Below are 16,861 nucleotides of genomic sequence, written 5' to 3'. Positions count from 1 at the left end.
ACTTTCTTAAACAGATTTAGTTTAGAATTAGGGTATGCAATTATTTCGGCTTATGGTTTTTATACAAACAGCTTTATAACAATTATTTTTATAAACATGCTTTTTATATGGATTGAACATAATAAACAGCCTATACGTACAAAACATAAAAGTTCGAAACTACATGAAAATATATTGGTAACTCGACAAAAAGAAGGTGCTACCCTGGCAAGATAATTTCGATGCAAGAACGATATTTAAATTAATGAAAAATTGAAGGGCAAGTATTTCAATACTGTTTTGCTACAATCCTTAATTAATAAGGTTTTTAAATATCAATTGTGTATAGTTTAAAAAACCACAACCTGAATTTTGTGACTTACTCTTTTTAGGACCTTAGACTAAACCTTACTTTCTGTAAATGAAAAGATACCTTTGTATGATAAGTATGAAATAGACATAATATATTTATGCTGTTGAAGTAGGCATCAAACAAGGTCAATTCCTCATATTGCAAGAAAAACATTAAGCTCTGTGTATCCTAACACTAACAGCAAGCTCGGCTGTCACCTTGATTGGATTGTAAACGGTTGTCGTAAAATCGCTAAATGATATTAAAACCCGGTGCATAAACTTGAAAACCACCTAGGACAACCTTACACTGCCACATTAATCCAGGGGCGTCTCGATAGGTTCATTGGTCCGAAGGTCCGAAGGTTCATTGGTCCGAAAAGTGGTAACATTTTCATCGATTTTTTAATCAAGGGTTCATTGGTCCGAAGGTTCTATAGTGAATATTCGGACCAATGAACCTTCGGACTATTGACTATTTCATCAATCAAACCGTAAATCAAAATTCCACCTCTGATGTTTATATCGGTCCTCTCTACAATCCAATTCAGGAAATGACGTAACCGCAGAGGTCGCATTGTCCAATGGCATAGCTTCTTTTTCGAAATGGTAGGTTAGAGAGGATCAATATAAACATCAGAGGTGGAATTTTGATTTACGGTTTGATTGATGCACGGAATTTACAAACGAGCGACAGGATGATGTAGCCTGCAGTATTTGCGGTAAGCGTGCCAAGTTTTAGGCCGCTCCGATGCCCGGCAGTATTTTATTTCGATTATTATGTTTAAAATTGTGGCTTCTTGTTTCACAAGCTGACTCTATTTTATTGTCTCTATGGAGGTATATGGGGACTTTACGACATTCGGTTTGAAGGCTTTAACCACTTGTTATAGTTTATTTTTGCATTGTATTGGATTAATGTGGCAGTGAAAGGTTGTCCTAGGTGGTTTTCAAGTTTATGCACCGGGTTTTAATATCATTTAGCGATTTTACGACAACCGTTTACTATCCAATCAAGGTGACAGCCGAGCGTGACTAACAGTTACAGTTCCTTATGCCAAATTCCATGCCTAGATGCCAGGACGAGGTATTCTGATTTAAACCTGTTAGGCCCCATTCAGAATGGATGATCCTTGTGCTTACTGATCCTTCAACAAAATATGGCCAACCATAGGTCAAAAGGGATGCCGCTTATTCCTGATGCTCCCTGCCTCCACATGCGCCGTCGCTAGCTGCAGGGGCCTAGCAATTAAACCTCAGAGCAGAGATGTAATCTGGTTCAAGGCGCATGTAGAGTTTGAACCCTTTTGCACTCAAAGGCCCCAGACATTACAACCAACATTAGCTTTTTGTGCAGAATCACAGAATTCTGAGATTGTTAATTCAATTCTCAAGGGTCAAGATTAAGTGTTTTATCCCATTATACATGTTCAGATATACAGATCTAAAACAGTGTTTCATGTCTGGACCCCGAAGTTTCTCTCAAAGCTTTTGTTGGTGAGATTGCTCTGATAGCTCTGTCAAGATTGCTCTGTCAAGTTAAGTTTAGGTTTTCTTGCTTATGAATATGTACATATGATAAAAGAAACTTTGCAACCAAGGGAAACATAAATTAGACATTGTCATGACTGCAGTATACCTTTAGTTTTTAAAGATGCATTGTTTATGACAGATGCTTACTGATCTAGTAGTATTTTGTTTGATGTATGATTTATTGTTTTACATTTTAGATAAGGACATACTTGTCCAGTTGCATCATGGGAACCACCTCAAGTGCCAATGCTGAAAAAGCTACATCGGATGAAAGTGACCCACTCACATTAACACCAGAAGAAAGTGACACAGTCCCAGTGACATCAGAGGAAAGTGACCCAGTAACAGTAACCGCATCAGATGAAAATTGTGTGAAGGATGCCTCATGCAGTTCCAAAAACAGGTCCAACAAAGCGCTTGTCAAACACTTTCAAACATTGAATGGAGGCGAGGCAAATTCTATGCCACACCTTGCACAGAGTTTACAAGGTCCAAAGAGAATGACAGAGCTGAATGAAAATACATTCGATGAAGACGTGCCCAATACCTTGCCTTTATCAGGTCAGGAATGTGATGGATGTCTTCCACCTAATGTAAAGGAGTATTCCCAAGCACACCTAGAATATGTCCATAGGGGTGCTAGGCCAAAACTGCCACAGAATGTGACAGAAGACAATAATGTCTCCCTGCCTCATCTAACCCATTTTAATGGGGATTTTCAAAAAGCTCCTAGTATTAATGAGGATGAAGAGTCTGACACAACTGATGAAAGGACCAAACTTAAGAAATGGCGTGAGGCTGGAGCTGTTCTTAAAGATGTTTTAAATCAAGTCGGGATGAAAATGTCAAACAGTAAAAACAGTTTGGATGATAGAGAAAAGGAGGAAGACCCCATGAATTTGATGCTACAAGATAGTCTAGCTTCTGAGCCAAGAAAGATTGAGGAAAAGTCTTCAGTTAATGGTGCTATGGCCAGATTCCCTGTTTTGAAAAATGCTACTGCAGCCAAAGTTTTACAGAAAGTTAGGGAAAGGACTAGGGAATCACCACCAGATGGCAAAAATGGGCAGTTTACAGTAAAAAATGCTCTCGCTTTAGTGCGGGCCAAAACAAGTCAAGGTTCAAGTGAGGGTAGGACATCAGACAGCCTGGTGCATTCAGATGAGGAAAATAGAGATGCCAATTGGCCAAGCACAGCAGTTAAAAGACAGCATAAGAGCAAAAAGTCAATGCCAAAAGGCAGTAAGTCAGAAAGTAGCATATTAAAAATTCCTCCATCTGTAGATGGTTTGGTGGGAAACTTAGATCGCTCCAGTGAAAGTTCAGATATTGACAGAGAAAAATTAGTAGAAAAGAATCACAAGCTGCTACATGCAAAGAAAAACAAACTTCCAAGAGTGCCAAAACATGTGCAAAAGAAAAACAATGAAAATCATTTTTCCCCATCTTTAAAAACTGCTCATGAGGCTCCAGTTACCAGTTCGATGGGTGCTACTACAAAACAGCATGTTGCTCCTTGTAAAAGTTCTTTTATTCCAAATGTAGGTGCTAGTAGGAGTTATAATGTTACTCCTAATTTGCATTCTGGTTCAGAAGTTCTAACTTTTCCAGTAGAAAAGGAGCCTGCGTTACAACATTCCAAGACTCAGAGAAAAAAGAAGAAACCACTGAAACATTTAGAAAAAGGAATTTCCCAAACTTTTAACAAAAGGCACAAAGAGCCACCTGTAGATCTGAACCAAGTGTCTTCTCTCTGTGGACCTGATGTTTTGGTTAGTTCCAGTGAAAGTGATGGTAGACACAATGACTATGAAAATACTGCTTTGCTTTCTTCTAAGGTGAAAAAGACAAGCAGCAAAATGAAAACAAATTATCTCCAAGACAAGGTGATGCCAAAGTGTCATTCCAGAAATGGGGAATTTTCCCTAAACAATCCAAATTGGAGGCCTGGCCCCAGTAGTCATGCAACTAGCAATCAACTTGGCAACTATCCTAGCAACATTCATAGCAACCCCTGGGTGGACACTTTGTATCAAGATTGGTGCCTTGATGATGTGCCTCCCCTAATGTCAGACAGTTCAACGTCCGCATCCAGTGAGAGAGGAGGTTAGAGTTGATATTTTATACCAATCTACAGTTATGCTATTAACAAATTGTTATGTTTTGGTGCAGCTTAAGACAGTGTCAGCTTTAAAATAATTTTATATGAAAATTAATACATTTGCTTTTGGAATGGTTGACCAACCTAAATATTTTAGAGCTGTTCTGTGTGTTTGTGTTGTTTATTGTAAATAAGAAAAAAATTCTTCAATATTTCAGTTGTAAGCCCATAGCTGTTTTGAATAAGGTCTTGATATTGTCAATATTTTTATCCATTTTTAGTCCCAGAATTGATAGATATCTCATCAGAAGTTGGAAGTGTGAGTAGTTCTTCAGCTTGCAGTATGCCAGCGTTGACAGATCACAGCTATGAAAGCGACATTACATCCACACACGCTCAGTGTTCCAGTGATGTCAGTTTAAACCAACATGGCAACTTGTCAGGCAGGATTTCCCCACCGCCTCTAGTCATTTCAGACAGCGTTAGTATCATACCTAAGACACTCAAAGTTTCATACCTACATGTAATGTACTAAATAAACTGCATTCAGATCAGATTTTAAAAAAAAGGGGCAAAAACACTTCCTTTCAAGAAGCAGATGCTTGATGCATTCCCCACATGCAATTTCCTTTATAGCCCCCTTTTTTAGATGATGGCTTAACCTGGTATAGGGATTAACAGGATATCAAAGGGCAAAGGTTTGTGTATGTTGGGGGGAGGAGTGCATCAACTTACTGACATATTGAAGTCAGTGCATTATATTTTTGTAAATTACTGATCTGGACAGTATTGTCATTTATTATGTTGATATATAATTTCTAATAAACTGCCATTGTCTGGTAGATGTGTCCTATTTTATGCTATGCATATTTGATTGGTTTTTGACAAATTGTCAGTATTATATATATATATTTATGTTTTATTTCCCAGTTGTTGGTGAAAAATTTACCTTTTTATCCCATACAATGTCTTTTGTTTTTTTCAGAGTTCCACAGATCTAGAACAGTCAACATTTAGTGCGGCTAGTTTGTATAACCCTCCAATAGAGGACAGCACCAGCAGTGATAGCACTGAAAATGATGCTGATGATGAGTTTGAGTGTGATTGTGCCTCATGTAGATTTTCTAGAACACACAGAGGTAAATTTTATATCATAAAATGGCACTGTCATTGCCGACTTGCGCATACAACTATGTTAAAGTAACATGACAATTGAAATAAAAGAACTGAGTACATACCCATTTCCAAAGTAAAGACAGTCACAAGCCAGTTTTATTGAATTTTAGATAGACAGTGGTTGACAGTTGAAGATGAAACTGAAGATGAATACAGATGGAATATCTTGGCAGAAGCAAGAGGAACAGATTTGGAGTAAGTCCCCGTTTAAGATAGCTAAGTGAAGACATTTCAAATACAGTCTTTTCCTCACTGTCTAACCTTTTTTTTTTCATGGTTTAAACAGATTATCTTAATATTTTGTTGATGTTAGTATAAGTGGATTGTTTGATTGTGACACTGATAGAAGTTAGAATCAAGTTATGCTCCTTACTTTCAAAAAAGATATATTATTGTATGACAGACACACATTCACAACAGATGATCCTGGGATCTACTGATTCGCAGATCAAAAATGGTGGACCCTACATGAAAGAAGATCCAACTAATCCACCGATGGTCTCCCCACCTTCATATGTGCCGTCTTTGCAGGGATCTAGCAATTAAACTTCAGAGCCATGCTTTAATCCTTTTAATGGAGGCAGGGAGACCATCAATGGATTAGACTGCTCTTCTTTTGTGTAGGGTCTGACAAGTTTGATGTGAATGCCTGCAATAACTATACTCATTCTTTCTTTTTTCAGCTCAGTTTTTTTTATAAGATGCATTTAGTATTGATATATATATATTTTTTTTTATTGCAGAGATGCACTTGATCCTGGAATTCCAGTTGAAATGCCTAGTCCTTTGGAGTGGCTTCTGTTTGGTCAGACAGTACGCAGAGATATCCTGGAGGCAATGTTCCAGGTAATGCAATACACACACTGACACAACTCACTCATTGTTGGACATCCTGCACAATACTGACCGGTCAACCACTGGTCTAGGTCATGAACACTTCTGGCATGGAAGATGTTCTTATTGCCCCTCTTAGAGGCTTTACAAAATGATTGTGTCTTTAAGATATCTGGAGACCATCTTGATGTAAAGACTAAGCAAGCCTGATATCAGGATGTTCTCCAGTTATATGAGAAACTTCATTAAGACATATAGAAGACATCCTGATTTCATCCAGCATCACAGTACCCTTGGAAGACATCATGAAGGCATCAGAGTTAAGTTGTCATGGTGTCGTCATAGTTACATGTGTCGTCCGTAAGACCAAGCCAAGGCATTCTCTAGACCTTTTAAAATGTCATTAAAGCAATAATAACTCTTCCTTTGAGATTCAAAATTCCGCATGAAATACATTGTAAACAACGCATGGAAATATATTCTATTGTATTTTACCACTAAAACGGCCGTTATTGTAGTAAAACTAAAATCTGTGCTTGTCAATAGGGCTTTCAAAGCTTTCATCAAGGCATTCGTTGCTAATGACGTAATGGTGTCACGCGGATTCTCGCGTTCATTCGAGACCAAAATAACATATGGCGCCAAACGCATTAATGCGGACGCAGACGTAAGTTGCGAGTTTTTGTACAGTGCGTCGGATAACAAAAAGCCCAGAACGGCACACATTGTGGATATTAATGCATTTTTAACAAAAAGACGAATATATCTCATGAATCTTATATAGTGTTGTTGTTGTCTGCTTTTCCCGCGGTTTTAAGTAGGTCAACAGTGACTATGCGATGTCAGAGAGAGCTCTTAAGAGATTTTAACAAAAAACCGTACGTTTAGGAAAAAAACCCTGGATTAACTTTGAATGCAGGAATGGGGTCGCTGACCATTGGTAAGTACGGGAAAATTGCCGTTTACTCCAGGAAAATCCAATTTTTGGCCAAAATGAAGAGTTATTATGACTTTAAGATCCCAGAAAAATTTTAAATGCACCACCACAGTGCCCTAAAAAGCTGTATCGAAGATGTCAGATCAGTTTCAATGTAAGCTGTCATTTTTTTCAGAATGTAATCCTGCAGATGTTGTCTGTTCACCCAGATCTTATGAATAACACAGCACCACCTCCAGCAGATCAGCAGGCCATTAATAATCTACCTCAAGTAGATATAGGCCAGGATCTCATAGGTAAAGTTACTCACACAACTGTAAAAGTACTAGATAACTTATTCCCCAAGCTGTATTTATTATGTAAATAGAAAAAAGAACCTCGATGTCTCTTTTGAAAAGACTGGTACACCATCGTCAAAATATATATTTATTTAAGTCATCTATGCAACTGACTGATTTACACTTTATAGTCCTATCGGACATTCTTACCATTTAGTTTGTCTCTTTGTAAAAAAATAAACTCTCTGATAGGGGTGTTATATTTTCTTAATTAAACTGCCATGTCAGTTGTCATGCTCCTTCATTTAATTTAATAAAAAGTAAGATTATTTTTAAAATTTTCCTTTAAGTAAAGATTTACTGCTTTATGTGTATGACGTTTTTTCCATTACAGAGAATGAGTCACAGTGTCCCATTTGTTTAAACAATTACAACTATAGGGAAAAGGCCTCCCAGCTCCCTTGCTTGCATATCTTCCATCCTCTTTGTATTCAAGCCTGGTTGATCAAGGTAAATCAAAATACCATCCAACAGGCATGTACACATACGCGCATGCATGTTCATGCATGCACAGACATGCTCACACATCTGTAATAAGACAAGTACTCCAGCATACCTTACACAAGTGTATAACTTGTCTTTTGTGCAGATATCAAACAAAACCATTTAGTCTTACAAAAATGCACACTACCACAGTTATACCGGTAGTTCTGCAGCACACTTTTCAAACACATTATGCATTGCACCAAAACATGCTTAAAATGCCCTGAATATAATGCGCTGATATGTTTAGAATGCAACACTTGGTTATTCCTTACACTATCCTAATTATGAATTTTTTTTTTTTTTTTTTTTTTTTTGTCTTTTCAGTCTGGGACATGTCCAGTGTGTCGTCATGTGCTGTAACAGAGTGTAGTCTTCCACGATACAGGAAGATTCAGAGTTTGTGTCCTGCTATGCTTTTGTTTACATTGATCAATGTTGGCATCATTTCAGTATGAATATTACCCCAAACGCACATGCTATATTGCGCTATATCATAACTTTTTTTTATTTATTCAGTTATTGATATTGAGATATGCTATCATGGTCGAAATTGTTTAAACAGAAATTGTGATTATAACGATAACGCAACGACAACACGTTCTTTCTCAACTTGTATTGTCACACCTAACACATTTCACACTGGAGCTCGCTGTTGCTATTTTGTCAAAGAAGGAAAAATAGATGAAAAAATTAACGTAAATATATGTTTCAGTTGCATATAACGTCTGCCTCGATGTTGTTCTGTGTTCAATAAAAACAACTGAAAAGTAAATCTCGTTGTGCTGATGCAATTGTCAACGTAGACACTATTGTCTGACGTTTTTTTACAGCAGTTGCCATTTATGAATGACTACCGTCACAATTTTTGAAAGAAATGTCGGCTTTTACTGGAAAAAATGTTTACTTTTATAGGAATATCCCCCTATCAGTAATGTGCGCGTGTTTAATTGATGTAGAAACGAAAGTCGCACCGGCGTACAACTTGCCTACTAAAAGCAGTGTCTACATTTTACTGGACCGTCTGATATCACAGAGGGTCTCTAAAATAGCAAACGAAATTATAGTTTTTCTGATACAATAATTTAGTAACAGACTACTGGCGGACCCTGCCGTCAGATAGTAATTTTACTGATACTTATTTTGAAAATGTCACATTTGCCGCCAAAATATGGTGCTCGGTTCTCAAACTTCTACGTACAAATAACCATTCGTATGTTATTAACTATAATTTATTAAATTTTAATTAATGTCCCTTTATGTAATGATGACGTTGGGCGTTAGCTCGTTTTTCTTCACTTGGGTTGATGGGTGGGGTCGAACTTCAGTTAACACACCTGGGTTGAAAAAAGGATATTCGTGTCGAGAAGGATTGCCTTTGTTGCTGTTCTTTTTTGATAAAAAAAAAATAATAACGGTTCATATGCTTTCAATACGGTGCACGCCCTTATTAACGCAGAGAATCAACAGACTATAGAGTGACAGGTGAGACTTGTATTGGTTGCCAAGGTAACACAGTTTCCGGTACCAAAGTATTGTTTTCGCTCAATCTAATGGTCGTCTGCTGTGAAAGCTCACCACCTGTCCCCTATTCACCCACAGTAATATCGATTCCTAGCCGTCTTTACCTGTATTCATTCAATCTAAACCGCACAGGTGGCAGAAAAGAAATTGAAAAGATTAGTTTTCGCTGTGTGCAGTAGAATCTGGGAAACGCTGGGAGGGATCGATCATGTAAAGTTACATGCGTGTGCGTGTGAATGGCCGGTGTTGACTCGGCGCACACATTGAGGGATTAATTGGGACAGAATTGCTTTAAAGTTGTGAGCTTGTTAACACGTGCACGCTGTGCGATGTTTGCCTTTGCCAGGTGGGAACCCCTGTACAATATGGGAAATTGTTGACACAGCACTTAAACGCTGCTATCACCACGGAACATGCTAGGTTCAGGGTCGCAAATGAAATTTTCCCTCACCTATCGCGCCACTGTAATAAATCACTAAATCACTGTAAAGTAATTTAATCTAGTTTTTATACCCTCTCTCTCTCTCTCTCTCTCTATCTCCCCCCCCCCCCCCCAGTTAAAATCAGTTACCCCAATGGTATTATATAGTCTTTCTGATACAATAATTTAGTAACAGCTCTAGTGGGATATTTGTCACATATGTGTACTATATATTGTAATAATCTATCTATTTACTGATGCATTGACATTTAAGTGGAATTTTAAAAAAATTTAGCCGACAGCCAGATCAAGCACATTAGGTTCTTAGTAATACATTAATGTAGTTGGTATTCAGTTTACACTGCACATACACCTGGTGCGTGCATTTCGAAATATAGAAGGCTTCACAATACAAATATTCTTATCAAAAATATATAAATGTAGAAATCTTTCATCCAAAATTCCATCTTTGGCTGTTACGCGTAAACCCTACTAATCGATATCAGTGTTTTCCCCAACATAAACCAATGCCATTAGGCCCATTAAGCGATAAAAGACAAATTGTATGTCACTAATATTGAGTACAAATGATATCATTAATTATTATGTAGCCAGTTTTGTTATTTTTTCATGTTGTTCGTCATGCTTAACACTAGAGACAGGGTGTCTACTTTCCAGCTGGTACACAACTGCTTTTGTGCGCGAATAACTTATTCTTCCGGTGCCTTTAATTAAAGCCGTCTTGCTTCAAACAATATCTTACTCTGACAAGACGCTCTTGGAACTCCTAAAGACTGTTCTGCGTTTTCAGTACCCTCCTCCGCAGTTCTTCGAGCTGTTTTATACTTTAAAAAATCCTAAACGCCAAGAAATGTTTTTCTCTTTCATGCAGTGAACTATGGTTTCTTTCATTAGACAATAAAGTTTCATTGACGTTTTTCGAATTTATATTTCACATTTATGTCCAAAATACATTCTCATTGAATTTGTAAAGGAAACTTTATAACATCCCTCTGAAATGGTAAATATCTTACGACTTGAAATCAAACGAGTTATGGTTTAAGCAAAAAAGAAAAGATATGTCTGTGTAGGAGGCTTCATGTACATCTCATTCTGTGTAAGAGGCTCGGAAGGCCGATTTGAAGGGTTCTAATATAAGTGAGCGAGGACTGTAGTTTTATCGACCCGGTGACTGGCCCAGTGCGGTTGTAAACACAATCTGTTATTATTAATTGGCTTGTTGAGCGCCAGATGTTTGCTGCATCTTATAACGCAGACTAGTGCACTGTGGAATGCAGATCGTTCTCTCTCTCTCTCTTCAGGTAGTAGCATAAATCACTGGCCGCGGAGCTAGTATCCTTTCTACCTGGAGCGTCAGTCAGTCGTCACGCTGAACATACGTTACGAGAGTGTGTCTGGTCGCACGTGACCCATTACACGGACGTACAGCAAGTGAAGTGAGGTTATTTTCACGGCTGCCTTTGACAGGCGGCCTCACTTAAACCTCGGACACCTTACTGAAAGGAGTGTACACAGCACGTCGACGGCCACACACACCCGCTCCCCCTGAATCTTACCGCACACACATTCAGGTGTAAACATTAAGCTGTGAGAGATAATGCACCGTGACCAACAGGTGTCCTGACCACTGACCAATTTTCTTATTGAGTAGCCAGCGGTCAGTCAGTCATGTAGGAATGAGGAACACTTAAAATTCCCCGCCTTGTGAGTGAGTCTACGTCACGTTAAGCTGGGCAGTATAAGTAACGGCAGCTGAAACTCAGACATCACTTTCACTCGCATGCCAAACAATGGCAAGTGCGACGAAGTTCGACCCAGAGCCTCAAGCTCTAGACCTGTCCACTAAATCCCGGACCGTGTCCGAATCCTCCGAGGCGACAGAAGATTCTAGGAAAAACAAGCGTAAGCTACAGGAGCCTCGGAGACGCACAACTGACTTTAGCGTAAAGAGGTTATGTCAAAGCCCACCAAGCCCAGCCAGAGCCAGCCCAGGGTATGAGCAGAGGGCGACGATTATTTCACGTGCGGGGGAGACTGTTAAAGGCACGGTAGTCCCTGGGGGCCATGTTGGACAAGCAACCATACCCTCACCAGCACACTCAGGCCCTACGCCCCCAAGTCACCCCGGATCGTTAAGTCCAGATTCTCTCGGTCGGGTACCTCCGTATCCCGGGGGATGGCCGTTCCAGTTTTATCTTCCGCCGCAGTATGCTGGCATGTACGGATACCCCCACCCTGCACTTCTTTCTACAATGAATCTATTCCAAAGGAGCATAGCACCTCCAAACGATAAAAGTGCTGAGGGCGAGTCGTCGCGTGCTACGGGACGGTCGCAGTCGACGTCTAGCGCTTCCAATTCAGCTGCGGTGGAGACGGCAAGGACTACGTATCCTGCAGCAGACGCCGGTGAAGATGACGAGGCTGAAGATTATGACGACGACTTAGGGTTAAAACACGGCTCAAGACGACGGAAAAATTACAAAAATATGACGCGAGAGAGGCGCGTGGAGGCCAATGCCCGCGAACGCACGCGCGTACACACGATAAGCGCAGCATTTGAGAGACTACGCAGAGCTGTGCCGTCGTATTCCAATAACCAAAAACTTTCAAAACTAGCAATTTTGCGAATAGCTTGTAGTTATATCTTGTCTCTGGCCCGCTTGGCCGATATGGATTACAGCGAAGACCAAAAAGGATTGAACTTTCAGGAATGTGTAGAACTGTGTACGAAAACTATCAATGCAGAGGGGAGAGCGAGACGACGGCATTGATGCTGATATTAATAAGAACAAAAATTGGAAACCATTATTTTACTGCACTACTTTTTTTCTTGAAAAAAGGACGCTTCACGAATTAAAAATATGTTGTACTGTTGGTTGATACCGGATTTATGTTCAAGGATCTTCAAGGCGTTGGTAATTTCACACATTTCTTACCCATATTCTTATCGCGCCTCCTTCCCCGTGATAGGCACTATGCGGGGTTACACCGCAAAGGTCAGGCCAAAGCGGACAGGTGGCTTACAGAACAAACGGAAATGTGGATTTGTTTTGTTGGAAATTGATGCGTCTGCGTAAGACTGGCGCCTAAAGTGAAGATAAGTTATTCGCGCCACCCGGCTGGGGTCATCCCCGGTGTAACGCGAGTCGTGTATGAAGCGGGTAGCAGCTGCCGGGGCCATCTGGTCCAACACGCTCCACTGCCTGACGTAGGATCTGATTTCCAATTAGCTCCGGTTAACAGCGGTGCTGGCGCCACTGCTACGAGACGCAGGGACATCAAGGACGCCGGTGCACTCAACGAACGACAAAAATGTGTGAGAGGGCTTAGAAAAAAACAAGTTTTGTTGTCGCTCTCAGGGAAATGCTCATAAGAAAACAGTTGAACACCTGTTCTAGTGCTGACGGGGCGCGCATCAGGTGTCGTCTGAGAAACGTAACAACTTTTCCAGAATTTAATTCACTTAGCAGAATCTGAACGGAAAAAAATCCAAACAAACCTACTTATCTATTCGGTATATATCCATACACAAATTAAAACCCTGAAAGAGGAGTAACCGCGATTTGCTTTTAATTAACACTAATATCATGCGTTCTTTTTACGTTGTCACGGCAGCTTTTCCCACAGAGCAGGTGGGTCTGACACCTGCTGCAACCTATGTACCTTTTGCGAAGTGTCGTCTGCTCTTTTGGTTCACACAAAAGTGATATGGCGGGAATAAAAAAAAGTACTGGCAGGGAAAACAGGAGAGAGTACCACTAAGTGACCAGAGATGGACAACGACGACGCAGTAGACTTACTTGCAAGAGAAACGTTTGGAACAGAACAGACCTTGTACTGAGTAGGCTATAAGTCCTTCAGTTCACAAGAAATTCGTTGGCATCTTCTCTCCCCGTGCACATCAGCCTGAGCGGGCCCCTGTCTCACTTTCAGCTGCAATAGTAAAATGCCAAAGATAATGTAGAACAAAGATTTGTGTTGTATGTACAGTATACACATTGGGGTTGATAGCAGCTTGATATAAGTGAACCTTGACTTTAGCCGACTTGAATTAGATATGCCAAATAGATGTATAATTGACATGTTCTGCGTCCATTGATATACAGGGTGCTTCCAGTTTGAACCCGGCCAGCCACATCATCATATGCTCCTACTGTGTACGAGCTTCAGGTTTATTGATCTTCACTTTTTATCATGCCATAATAAATTATCACTGATGCACTAGGTCACGATATTTACTCTGTTCTAATTTTTGCTGTTGTTTTGAACATTTCATACGATAAATAATACTTGTTAACAAAACTTTAAACTAATATTAAAATATTATCCATAAAATGAAAGTGTTTTTGGTCAGCTGGAGGTGGGGGAGGGTCAGGTATTTTTAATTATATCACACACACACAAACAAATCTGTGGTGATTAATATGGAATATATATATATATATATATATATATATATATATATATATATATATATATATATATATATATATATATATATATGTAAGTACGCTTGTAAAACTCTTTACTTGCCTCATAAATTAATTTTGTGTAAAAAGTGAAATTTTTGAACAGGGTACTATTTCATAACTGCAAAGGGGTGTACCATATCTATACGACACGATTAAAGGCAATAAAAGGTACGGGGTTATTAAAAATGTTAAAACGTTAATAGAAATATTTAAGACATAATTCCACGACAAACACGTGTAACTTGGCGCAATATCATGGATATGACACCCAAGTATTTTGGATTTATGAGAAACAAAATTTGACGGCTCATTTGTGCTCTATGCTCTCTTCAGAGCCCTTTTTGCAAACTGCACTGACTTCATCCCTGGAATCAGGCTTGGGGAAACAACCACAGCCCAGCACACTTCCAGAAGTAAACAAGTGTAACGTGGAAGAAAAACGATTTCGCGAGCAGAAGGTAAAAACGTCGGCTTCAAAGTAAGGGGGGTTCAACTTAATTTGTCGAGTGCAGAATCCCTCAGTTATTTGCTATAAGTATGAATAGTGGGTTAATACAGAATAATTTTCCATGTGAGAGGAACTTTATGCCTCAGAGAGAGCCAATGAAAACAAAAATTTACTCAAAGATTAATACGCAAGCTTTTCGGCATCGATATTCCTATCAATATGGCCGTAAAATATCCAGCGCCCATATGTTTCCATAAACACAAATTTTTGTTTCCCTGTCTACTAAAATTTAATTATTAAGTATGCGCATGGTGCTCAAGTTGAATATACATCATATGATTGAAAATAAAAAGCTAACAATAGAAGGTATATGCACTCTACCTATCTTTCTCACCATGCACAATACGTTGTTAGCAAATGCAACTAACGGTACACAAATTATGTGAAGGTAACGCTCTAAGCTAGGTTGTGCCAAACTATGGCATGTACAAAGTTCTTATTAGTTAACATATTTTTGTTGCAAATACGGATATGAAAAAAGAATATCGAGAATTTTGTTTGTTTGTCAGTTACAGGTCTCTCTTTTCTGTCGAACTGTCTCTCGCACACATAGCAAACCTTCGTAATAAAGAAGCGCACTCTCTTGCTGCTGGCATTTCTCTGCCAGTTCTGAAAATGCGCTGTGCTTGGGAGCAAGATAATGCTGTAACTTTTGATGTGACATAATTATATTGAGTTGATCATGATTTATATATCCATTTCCTCAAGTCAACAAACATAAGGCCCCCTTTTGTCCCTCGCGACATGGCCATAGTGGCGATTCCTCGCACCTGCCGTATTATATCAGTTATATAGGCAACATATAAGGCTTCCTTGGATCCTTTAATAGGAATTGAAATGCAAATAGCAATGTAATAACACAACGACAGCGTGCGCCCAGGTGTTCCTAGCAGGATCTATTCAGAAGCCAGGTGTTTAGGGAGGGCTCTGTCAATTAATGGAACTTTAATCTTAGTCATGTTTAGCCGCACAATTCATCGTGGACCATTAAGCAACGCATTAGGCACAGGTGTGGACGCTGCACTTCAATGTGCTGCCGTCTGGCGGCTTGATTGTGAACTAACGGACCTGCTGCCAGTTTGATGTTGTTTTTTTTGTTTTTTTTTACACGCTAGCCAAGAATATATTTATTGAAAGTATTGTTGTCCCTTAGGTCCAAGTCACCCCTTTTTAATAGCCTCCACCATGGAGGTTATATTTTTGACTTGGTTTGTTACTTAACACCCTTACTCAAAAAGTTATGAACGAATATTTGATACAACTTTCAGGATAGGTCAGTAATGGGCCGACTTAGAATCAAGTAGATTTTGATGGTGATCCATTGATCAATTAATTGAGAATTAAGCTGCTTTGGTGGAGGTCTGTGCTCTCTAGGTGGTTTTTTAGTTTATCAATGTTCTGCATTTATTTGTTACATGCAGCATAAAATCTGTATTTCTGGAAAATTATTCACAGCATTTCCCTATGTAAATAGCCATAGGCCTATGATCATTTCGACATTGCATTTAGCATCTATACACCTTAAACAAAGGGATGTAAACATTAGAATTAGAATTAATAAACCATTCTTTTAAGCAACAGATTTATTATGTACTGTTTAAAAATCTCTTCTTATTACACTCCTGAACAAATATGGAATTTCACTTTTAAAAAAACCTATTGGATTTAAAACAGTAAAATTATTTTTCATTATTATATACTCTCAGTATAAATATCACCGTCTTTTACAATTAAATCCTTAGCATTGTACATTACAGTAACACAGTAGATTGATTGCAGCATAGAAAAATAGAATAATTTGGCAACTACAATTTTTAATAGTAAAATTGCAACCCACTTGGCTGAAGTTGTATATGAAACATTAACAGTTTTGAAATACCTGTACTTATCAAATGCTGTGTTTGAATGAAATTAGAAGACTGTTACTGCAGCTTTAAAACAACTGCACCGCAGATTTTGTTTTTATACAAATTACTATCCCTTATCTAGCACCAAAATTGTTTCAGAAAGGAATTACGCTCTCTCTCTCTCTCTCTCTCTATATATATATATATATAACTGAATCATAAGAACACTTGGGATAAAAAGTTTTCTCCCGAACTCAAACTTATACCAATTTTCATTTTTGTCTACTTTAAAGCGATACAAGTATTCCTTGTTTGTAGAATCTAATCTTTTCCTAT

The 16,861-nt window shown here is 38.8% G+C and overlaps 2 protein-coding genes across 2 annotated transcripts; both read left to right on the top strand.

The window, feature by feature from the left end:
* Positions 1-173: 173 nt before the first annotated feature.
* Positions 174-8,507, top strand: LOC106177712 (uncharacterized). Its single transcript, XM_087005956.1, has 9 exons — positions 174-259; positions 2,061-3,969; positions 4,246-4,445; positions 4,950-5,103; positions 5,251-5,335; positions 5,884-5,986; positions 7,087-7,207; positions 7,584-7,699; positions 8,060-8,507. Exons 2-9 carry the CDS (start codon positions 2,088-2,090, stop codon positions 8,093-8,095), a joined length of 2,697 nt encoding a protein of 898 aa, XP_086862082.1. The 5' UTR covers positions 174-259; positions 2,061-2,087; the 3' UTR covers positions 8,096-8,507.
* A 2,350-nt stretch (positions 8,508-10,857) lies between these two features.
* On the top strand, positions 10,858-13,922 carry LOC106177698 (uncharacterized). Its single transcript, XM_013560546.3, has one exon. The coding sequence runs from the start codon at positions 11,489-11,491 to the stop codon at positions 12,467-12,469; it is 981 nt and encodes a 326-aa protein (XP_013416000.2). The 5' UTR covers positions 10,858-11,488; the 3' UTR covers positions 12,470-13,922.
* Positions 13,923-16,861: the final 2,939 nt, after the last annotated feature.

The sequence above is a fragment of the Lingula anatina genome, chromosome 2, assembly GCF_051362555.1.
Source record: "Lingula anatina isolate TDL-2025a chromosome 2, LinAna3.0, whole genome shotgun sequence".
Taxonomy (NCBI): Eukaryota; Metazoa; Brachiopoda; class Lingulata; order Lingulida; family Lingulidae; genus Lingula; species Lingula anatina.
This window is presented reverse-complemented; position numbering and strand designations above follow the sequence as displayed.